This window comes from Salarias fasciatus, unplaced genomic scaffold, assembly GCF_902148845.1.
Source record: "Salarias fasciatus unplaced genomic scaffold, fSalaFa1.1, whole genome shotgun sequence".
NCBI lineage: Eukaryota > Metazoa > Chordata > Actinopteri > Blenniiformes > Blenniidae > Salarias > Salarias fasciatus.
In genome coordinates this window covers 785007-795190 of record NW_021941378.1, presented here as the reverse complement: position 1 = coordinate 795190, position 10184 = coordinate 785007, and the positions used below count along the sequence as shown (strand labels likewise).

Genomic DNA, 10184 nt, shown 5'->3' with positions numbered 1-10184 from the left:
CAGAACGGTTGGCGAGGGAGAGAGAAGCACGGATCTGGTCTGTTGTGGAGGTAAAGTGACCGTTGAGCCGATTGCACTGTGTGACTGCGTGGTGGTGGTGTGAAGTCTGAGGGCGGAGCAGGTGTTTCCTGGGTTATTGTCAGTGATGCTACAGTAATGCAGTAATGGACATGGACACTGACATTTCGTTATGCCACCGGATCAGGAGCTTCCTCTCAGAAAGGACACAGAGAGTCGGGATGGGCGGCCTCTTATCCCGACCTCTGACCCTCAGCACCGGGGCCCCTCAGGGTCGTGTCCTATCGCCCTGGTTGTTCTCCCTCTACACAAACACACTCACATCCTCACACAGCTCAGTATCCATCCTCCAATATGCAGACGGCACCTCAATAATTGGACTTATCTCTGACAATAATGAGAAACACCGTGGCGAGCAGGTCACCCAGGCTCCCTGGTGTCAGACTGAACCTTCAGCTCAACGCATCGAAAACAAGAGAACTGATCGTTGATTTTTCACGCTCACCTGCTCTCAAAGCACCATCTCCATCAGCTGACCTTATAGACATTACGCACTCATTTCAGTTCCGTGGGACACACATCAATAACTCCCTCAAATTTAAGCAGCACTCAGACGAAATTTACAAAAAAGCCAATAAAAGACTATTTTTCCTGAGACAACTCAAGAAATTCAAAGTCAGACACAACATCCTCATCCAGTTCTACACAGCCATCACTGAACGTATTCTCACCTCTTCAGTAACAGTCTGGTATGGAAATCTGGACGTCACTCATGCACAGAACTCCAACGCATAATCAATAAATCCTCCAAAACCACTGGCCACACTCTCCCATCCAGAGACACACCGTACCCAAGACGCACCGCACGGCGAGCAAGGAAGACCACCTCAGACCACACACACCCTGCTCACCACCTGTTCACACTCATGCCCCCCAGGAGGCGCTGCAGCTCTCTGACAGCTGAACCAGTCCGATTAAAAACAGTTTCTTTCCAATAGCTGCACGGACTTTAAACCAACCTGGATGTAAACTGCTGTGTCATCGTTTATGTCTGTTGACTGTAACGTTGTGTTTGTGACACTGTAACCGACCCTGTGAGACGTCAGCATGAAGTGCTGTACCGGAAACAAACTCCACCAGCTCTGTTGTGTGGCCGTTAATACATGATTCTGATTGTGAAGACAAGGCGAGCGTCGGGGCCTTGGTTCTCCTGGTGAGACGGCGTTGTGGGAATGCATTGTGGGACGGTGTTGTGGAACAGTGTTGTGGAACAGCGTGGTGTGTTGCGTTGCGCTCACGGCGTCCTCTGCTGATCTGTTTGTCTCGTAGGCAAACCGGTTGGGTCCGGTTCTTCCTCGCCACTGGCGTGAGCCGTGGAGCTGGCTGTGGGGGGTTTCTGGAGCGGGCGGGTGGGGGGGTAGCGCAGGTCTTCAGGCAGGGGGGCTGGAGCGCCGTCCGTGCTGCTCACCGTTACTGTCCAGATCGGCCTTCCTGATGCCTCTCCTCAGATTGGAGGGGGCTGTGCTGCAGACAGCCCTGTGACCTGTGACCTCTGGAGGTGGCGTTCTGTCCTTCAGGAGCTCGGTCGCCTCTCTGGTCCTCCAGGACCAGACCTCCTGGTTTCTGGCTTGGGTAGACCCAGATGCGTTTCTCTACTGTAACCGTGGAAACACCTGCAGGTGCTCGTTCTGAAAGACGGCCAGTCAGTGCTGCTGGTTCACTTCTGCAGCTGCTGAGGAGCCGCCGGGCTCTGTGCTGTCGGCGCCGCCGGGGTGTGTGTGCAGGGGCTCCTGGAGGGGGTGTGGGCCGACCGCCACGCCTCGCTCCCCTTTTCACCGCCGCTCCCCTTTTCTTTCACCGCCGCTCCTCTTTTCTTTCACCTCCGCTCCCCTTTTCACCTCCGCTCCTCTTTTTTTTCACCTCCGCTCCTCTTTTCTTTCACCTCCGCTCCCCTTTTCTTTCACCTCCGCCTCCCCTTTTCTTTCACCTCCGCTCCCCTTTCTTTCACCTCCGCTACTCTTTTCTTTCACTGCCCTCCCTTTTCTTTCACCTCCGCTCCCCTTTTCTTTCACTCCGCTCCTCTTTTTTTTCACCTCCGCTCCTCTTTTCTTTCACCTCCGCTCCCCTTTTCTTTCACCTCCGCTCCCCTTTTCACCTCCGCTCCTCTTTTCTTTCACCTCCGCTCCTCTTTTCTTTCACCTCCGCTCCCCTTTTCTTTCACCTCCACTCCCCTTTTCTTTCACCTCCGCTCCCCTTTTCTTTCACCTCCGCTCCCCTTTTCTTTCACCTCCGCTCCCCTTTTCTTTCACCTCCGCTCCTCTTTTCTTTCACTGCCCCTCCCCTTTTCTTTCACCTCCGCTCCCCTTTTCTTTCACCTCCGCTCCTCTTTTCTTTCACCTCCGCTCCTCTTTTCTTTCACCTCCGCTCCCCTTTTCTTTCAACCCTCCGCTCCCCTTTCACCTCCGCTCCTCTTTTCTTTCACCTCCGCTCCCCTTTTCTTTCACCTCCGCTCCCCTTTTCCTTTCACCTCCGCTCCCCTTTTCTTTCACCTCCGCTCCCCTTTTCTTTCACCTCCGCTCCTCTTTTCTTTCACTGCCGCTCCCCTTTTCTTTCACCTCCGCTCCTCTTTTCTTTCACTGCCGCTCCCCTTTTCTTTCACCTCCGCTCCTCTTTTCTTTCACTGCCCCTCCCCTTTTCTTTCACCTCCACTCCCCTTTTCTTTCACCTCCGCTCCCCTTTTCTTTCACCTCCGCTCCCCTTTTCTTTCACCTCCGCTCCTCTTTTCTTTCACTGCCGCTCCCCTTTTCTTTCACCTCCGCTCCCCTTTTCACCGCCGCTCCTCTTTTCTTTCACCTCCGCTCCCCTTTTCTTTCACCTCCGCTCCCCTTTTCACCGCCGCTCCTCTTTTCTTTCACCTCCGCTCCTCTTTTCTTTCACTGCCGCTCCCCTTTTCTTTCACCTCCGCTCCCTTTTCACCTCCGCTCCCCTTTTCTTTCACCTCCGCTCCCCTTTTCTTTCACCTCCGCTCCTCTTTCCTTTCACTGCCCCTCCCTTTTCTTTCACCTCCACTCCCCTTTTCTTTCACCTCCGCTCCCCTTTTCTTTCACCTCCGCTCCCCTTTTCTTTCACCGCCGCTCCTCTTTTCTTTCACCTCCGCTCCTCTTTTCTTTCACCTCCGCTCCCCTTTTCACCGCCGCTCCTCTTTTCTTTCACCTCCGCTCCCCTTTTCTTTCACCTCCGCTCCCCTTTTCTTTCACCTCCGCTCCCCTTTTCTTCACCTCCGCTCCCCTTTTCTTTCACCTCCGCTCCTCTTTTCTTTCACCTCCGCTCCCCTTTTCTTTCACCTCCGCTCCCCTTTTCTTTCACCTCCGCCCCCCTTTTCTTTCACCTCCGCTCCTCTTTTCTTTCACCTCCGCTCCCCTTTTCTTTCACCTCCGCTCCCCTTTTCTTTCACCTCCGCTCCCCTTTTCACCTCCGCTCCCCTTTTCTTTCACCTCCGCTCCTCTTTTCTTTCACTGCCCCTCCCCTTTTCTTTCACCTCCGCTCCCCTTTTCTTTCACCGCCGCTCCTCTTTTCTTTCACCGCCGCTCCTCTTTTCTTTCACCTCCGCTCCTCTTTTCTTTCACTGCCGCTCCCCTTTTCTTTCACCTCCGCTCCTCTTTTCTTTCACTGCCCCTCCCCTTTTCTTTCACCTCCGCTCCCCTTTTCTTTCACCTCCGCTCCCCTTTTCTTTCACCGCCGCTCCTCTTTTCTTTCACCTCCGCTTTCTTTCACCTCCGCTCCCCTTTTCTTTCACCTCCGCTCCCCTTTTCTTTCACCTCCGCTTTCTTTCACCTCCGCTCCTCTTTTCTTTCACCTCCGCTCCCCTTTTCTTTCACCTCCGCTCCTCTTTTCTTTCACCTCCGCTCCTCGCACCGCTCCTCAACATCCACCTCCACAGCCTCCACCCTCACTGTGACCACCTCCAGCAGTTAGTGTAAAGGAAGGTGGAGGTTCTGGGTTCTGGGCTGAACATGCACGATGCTGAATGGGATTCAGAAGCTGAGGTGTTCTGGACGGTTCTCCATGTTCCAGGGAAGAAGAACAAGCTGCGTGTTTACTACCTGTCCTGGCTGAGGAACCGCATCCTGCACAACGACCCCGAGGTGGAGAAGAAGCAGGGCTGGATCACGGTGGGGGAGCTGGAGGGCTGCGTGCACTACAAAGTCGGTACGGCGGCACCGAGTCCATTCAGGTGTCTGTTAGAACGTCTGCTGGAACGTCTCCCGGCAGTAACACGGTTCTCCTGCTCTCCTGCAGTGAAGTATGAGAGGATTAAGTTCCTGGTGATCGCTCTGAAGAACTCGGTGGAAATCTACGCCTGGGCTCCCAAACCGTACCACAAGTTCATGGCCTTCAAGGTGAGCGGAGAACCACGTCACGTTCCGACCAGCACTCCGTCAGCTCTGGTCAGATCTGTCTGGAGTCAGTCGCCTCTGTTTCAGTGCTCAGGAGCTTAAACAATTGGAAGACAGCTAAACTAAGCTAAGCTAGGCTAATCTGTGTCCCCTCCCTCCACCCCTTCACTCCTCTGCCCTGTCAGTCGTTCACAGAGCTGCAGCACCGCCCCCTGCTGGTGGATCTGACTGTGGAGGAGGGTCAGAGGTTAAAGGTCATCTATGGATCTAGTGTCGGGTTCCATGTGATCGATGTAGATTCTGGAAACCCGTACGACATCTACATCCCCTCGCATGTAAGACCCGTGCGTGCGTGCGTGTGTGTGTGTGTGTGCAAGGTCCTCGTCAGAGCACTCCTGACGCCCCCATGTGCCCCCCTCCCCCACAGATTCAGGGTCAGGTGACCCCTCACGCCATCGTGGTTCTGCCCAAGACGGACGGCATGGAGATGCTGCTGTGCTACGAGGACGAGGGCGTCTACGTCAACACGTACGGCCGCATCACCAAGGACGTGGTGCTGCAGTGGGGCGAGATGCCCACCTCCGTCGGTACGCCGGCCAATCAGAGAGCCCCGCTGCTCCTCCTCTTCCTCTTCTTCTTCCTCTTCCTCTGCGTCATCACAGCAACATCAGCAACACCTGAGATCCATCCATCCCGCCAGAAACAGCTGCAGTAACCTGTGTGTGTGTGTGTGTGTGTGTGTGTCTGCAGCGTACATCCACTCGAACCAGATCATGGGTTGGGGAGAGAAGGCCATTGAGATCCGCTCGGTGGAGACGGGTCACCTCGACGGAGTTTTCATGCACAAACGAGCTCAGCGGCTGAAATTCTTGTCAGAGAGGAACGACAAGGTGAGCCTGAACGCACCGCCAGTGTAGAAAAGACCAGGTGAGCCTGAACGCACCGCCAGTGTAGAAAAGACCAGGTGAGCCTGAAGACCAGGTGAGCCTGAACGCACCGCCAGTGTAGAAAAGACCAGGTGAGCCTGAACGCTCCATCAGTGCATGTAAAGACCAGGTGAGCTTTCACTCCTGCTTTTATGTGTCTCAGGGGACTCTCACCTGGTCCTGGTTCTGTGGACTCTCACCTGATCCTGTTCCTGGTTCTGTGTTTGTGTGGACTGACCTGGTCCTGGTTCTGGTTCTGCAGGTGTTCTTTGCCTCGGTGCGCTCTGGAGGAAGCAGTCAGGTCTTCTTTATGACCCTCAACAGAAGCTCCATGATGAACTGGTAACTGCCTGGCGTCGTTCTGCCCGCGACCAGGAGGTGGCGCTGAAGGGAAGACGGGGGGCGGGGTGTGTGTGTGTGTGTGTGTGTGTGTGTGTGTGTGTGTGTGTGTGTGTGTGTGTGTGGAGGTTAAAGTACAAGCTGCTGAATGGACCATGGAGCTTCAGGAGAAATTGTCCCCTCCCGTCCTCCCTGCGGGGGGCGCTGCAGGACGACAGGACGGACTGACACCGGACCAGGAGACTCCCTGGACACGTTCTGCTGTAGCACATGCCAGCCTGCAGGGGCGCTGCACGCTGGGAGAGACGGAACACTTCCTGCTTCTCACGGTAGCATTAGCATTAGCAGAGAAATCACTTGAAATGAGTGCAATGCAGTCATGCTAAGAGCGTCCACGCTAAGCTAGCTGAGTAGAAGCATCCATGCTAAGCGAGCTAACACACTTTATCGTTCACAGCTGGTCTACAGATAGAGAAGCTTTCAAGAAAATTATGCAGAAAGACCTGTAGTTGTGTTTACTGTACATTTTAGCTTCCAGGCTAACACCTTTAGCTTCAAGGCTAACTCCTTTAGCTTTAAGCTTTTGGGTGCACTCCTTTAGTTTTCAGCCGAGGTGGGAGGTTGGAGCCTGATCAAGTCATCTCCATGCCATGTTTTTGCCCTCACCTTGTACCACAGACAAGCTGAGGAGCAGGGCTGATTAGATTCACCTGGTGTGGTACATGGTCAGAGCAAAAACATGGCATGGAGATGACTTGATCAGGCTCCAATCTCCCACCTCTGGTTTTCAGGCTAACTCCATTAGCTTTCAGACTACTTCGTATAGCTTTCAGGCTAACTCACTAAGCTTCCAGGCTGACTCCTTTATTTTTCAGGCTAATTCATTTAGCTTTTAGACTCTTTTAGCTTACGGGCTCTGGTTTGCTTTCTGGCTAATTCAATCTTCAAGGCTAACTCCATTAGCTTTCAGGCTCCCTCCTTTAGCTTCCAGGCTAACTCATTTAGCTTTCAGGCTGACGCCTTTAGCTTTCAGGCCAACTCCTTTAGCTTTTAGCTTAACCTTATTAGCCTTTAGGCTGACTCCCTTAGCTTTTGGGCTAACTCCTTTAGCTTTCTGTTTTATTCATTTGGCTTTCAGGCTAATTCATTTAGTTTTTAGGCTAACTCCTTTAGCTGTCAGGCTGACTCCTTTAGCTGCCAGACTAACTCCTTTAGCTTTTAGCCTAACCTTATTAGCCTTTAGGCTGACTCCTTTAGCTTTTGGGCTAACTCCTTTAGCTTTCAGGCTGACTCCTTTAGCTTTCAGGCTGACTCCTTTAGCTGTCAGGCTAACTCCTTTAGCTTTCAGGCCAACTCCTTTAGCTTTTAGCCTAACCTTATTAGCCTTTAGGCTGACTCCCTTAGCTTTTGGGCTAACTCCTTTAGCTTTCTGGTTTATTCATTTGGCTTTCAGGCTAATTCATTTAGCTTTTAGGCTAACTCCTTTAGCTTTCAGGCTGACTCCTTTAGCTTTCAGGCTAACTCATTTAGCTTTCAGGCTAACTCTTTTAACTTTCAAGCTAACTTCTTTAGCTTTCAGGCTGACTCCTTTAGCTTTCAGGCTAACTCCTTTAGCTTTCAGGCTAACTCCTTTAGCATCCAGCTCACACAGGAGCTCTGTCAGCTGAATGATTGAAGAAATGAACCGGTTCAAGTCTCCAGAATGTTCAGAGGAGCATGATCACCTGACTGCATTCCTCTCATCTGTGGAACAGCTGTGAACAGCTGTCGCCGACCCCGCGGAGGGTGGGAATCGAACCGGGGGACACTTTGACCTCAGCCCGTCTCAATGCGGACAGCACCACTGCCCTCCCGGCCTCCCGGCGGCTTCACACACATGTAGCTCAACCCTCGGTGCACATTTCCTCCGTCGGGCAACCAGAGGCGGAGTGGAGCGGCCCAGTGGCGCAGCGGACGGCCGGCCGGGTGCAGCTCGGTCTGACAGCTTGTAGATAGATTCCTGCTGTAAATATTTCAATCCACACTGAGGACGGACGTCACAGAAAAAACTGTAAAAGCAAAACACTTCCCGCCTCTTTCTATCAGAGCTGATAGAACGAGGTGGGAAGTGTTTTGTCATCCCGCCAGACTTTTGGTTCGATCATCATAGAGGAGAACTCAGTTACTTCTTCAATCTTGGCGTCTTTCTACAGATTAGAGAAAATACATAGTTCTACCGATTTCTAAAGGAACAAGACAAAATGTTTTTATCGTGTTTGATTTGTATTTGTATTTCAATTTTTGTACGTATCCAGACTGTGTGTGTGTGTGTGTGTGTGTGTGTGTGTGTGTGTGTGTGTGTGTGTGTGTGTGTGTGTGTGTGTTTTCACCTTGTCTGAATCACTGGACTCAGTGAAAAGTCAAACACATCTGTGACGGTGAGAAAATCTACAATAAATGTCCCCGACTTGTACGACAGCCTCCCGCCTGTCTTTCTTCACACTCCAACACACCTGGAGGCAACGCAACTGCCCCTCAGCAATGACCACACAAGCAACTGCCCCACAGCTGCCACTGCCCAACAGCAACTGGGCCTCAGCAACTGCCCCACAGTTACAACTGCCCTATATGAACTGCCCTTCATCAACTGCGATATATCACCTGCCTTTTATCAACCAGCCTTTATCAACCAGCCTTTATCAACCAGCCTTTATCAACCAGCCTTTATCAACGGTTTATCAACCGCCCTTTATCAACCAGCCTTTATCAACCAGCCTTTATCAACCAGCCTTTATCAACGGTTTATCAACCGCCCTTTATCAACTGCCCTTTATCAACTGCCCTTTGTCAACTGCCCTTTGTCAACTGCCCTTTATCAATCGCCCTTTATCAACCACCCTTTATCAACCACCCTTTATCAACCAGCCTTTATCAATGCTTTATCAACTGCCCTTTATCAACTGCCCTTTATCAACTGCCCTTTATCAACCACCCTTTGTCAACTGCCCTTTGTCAACTGCCCTTTATCAATCGCCCTTTATAAACTGCCCTTTATCAACCACACTTTATCAAGCACCCTTTATCAACTGCCCTTTGTCAACTGCCCTTTATCAACTGCCCTTTATCAAGCACCCTTTATCAACCACCCTTTATCAATCGCCTTTTATCAACCACCCTTTATCAACCACCCTTTATCAACCGCCCTTTATCAATCGTCTTTTATCAACCACCCTTTATCAACCACCCTTTATCAACCGCCCTTTGTCAACTGCCCTTTATCAACTGCCCTTTATCAACCACCCTTTATCAACCGCCCTTTATCAACCAGCCTTTATCAGCCCTTTATCAACCGCCCTTTATCAACTGCCCTTTGTCAACTGCCCTATATCAACCACCCTTTATCAAGCACCCTTTATCAACTGCCCTTTATCAACTGCCCTTTATCAACTGCCCATTGTCAACTGCCTTTAATCAACTGCCCTTCATCAACCGCCCTTTATCAACTGCCCTTCATCAACCACCTTTTATCAACTGCCCTTTGTCAACTGCCCTTCATCAACTGCCCTTTATCAACCACCCTTTGTCAACTGCCCTTCATCAACCACCCTTCACCAACTGCCCTTTATCAACAGCCCTTCATCAACTGCCCTTTATCAACTGCCCTTTGCCAACTGCCCCGATATCAACTGCCCTTTATCAACTGCCCTTCATCAACCACCTTTTATCAACTGCCCTTCATCAACTGCCCTTTATCAACCACCCTTTATCAATCACCCTTTATCAACCGCCCTTTGTCAACTGCCCTTCATCAACTGCCCTTCACCAACTGCCCTTTATCAACTGCCCTTCATCAACTGCCCTTTATCAACTGCCCTTTGCCAACTGCCCCGATATCAACTGCCCTTTATCAGCCACCCTTGATCAACTACCCTTTGTCAACCACCCTTTATCAACTGCCCCGATATCAACTGCCTTTTATCAACTCTGATGTATCAACTGCCTTTTATCAACCAAACTTGATCAACTGCCCTTCATCCACCACCCTATATCACTGCCCCATATCAACTGCCCTATATCAACTGCCCCATATCAACTGCCCTTTATCAACTGCCTTATATCAACTGACCTATATCAACTGCCCTTTATCAACTGTCCTTTATCAACTGCCCTTTGTCAACTGCCCTTTGTCAACTGCCCTTTGTCAACTGCCCTATATCAACTGCCCTTTATCAACCACCCTTTATCAACCATCCTTTATCAACTGCCCTTTGTCAGTTGCCCTTCATCAACTGCCCTATATCAACTGCCCTATAACAACTGTCCCAACATCATCTGCCCTTTATCAACTTCCCCGATATCAACTGCCCTATATCATCTGCCCTTCATCAACCGCCCTTTATCAACTGCCCTATATGAACTGCCCTTGATCAACTGCCTTTTGTCAACTGCCCTTCATCAACTGCTCTTCGCCAACTGCCCTTCATCAACGGCCCTATATCAACTGCCCTTTATCAACTGCCCTATA

At 51.2% G+C, this 10184-nt stretch overlaps 1 protein-coding gene across 2 annotated transcripts in view; it reads left to right on the top strand.

Annotated features, from left to right (window-relative positions):
* The window catches only part of LOC115385295 (TRAF2 and NCK-interacting protein kinase-like), a 53393-nt gene extending 45261 nt beyond the window's left edge, over window positions 1-8132 (top strand). For both annotated transcript variants that reach the window (XM_030087276.1, XM_030087275.1), the window contains 6 exons: window positions 4093-4227; window positions 4318-4418; window positions 4601-4750; window positions 4843-5002; window positions 5166-5305; window positions 5604-8132. In XM_030087276.1, the coding sequence (XP_029943136.1) occupies window positions 4093-4227; window positions 4318-4418; window positions 4601-4750; window positions 4843-5002; window positions 5166-5305; window positions 5604-5687 (770 nt within the window). In that variant the 3' untranslated portion in view covers window positions 5688-8132. The remainder of the gene's footprint in view (window positions 1-4092; window positions 4228-4317; window positions 4419-4600; window positions 4751-4842; window positions 5003-5165; window positions 5306-5603) is intronic.
* Window positions 8133-10184: the final 2052 nt, after the last annotated feature.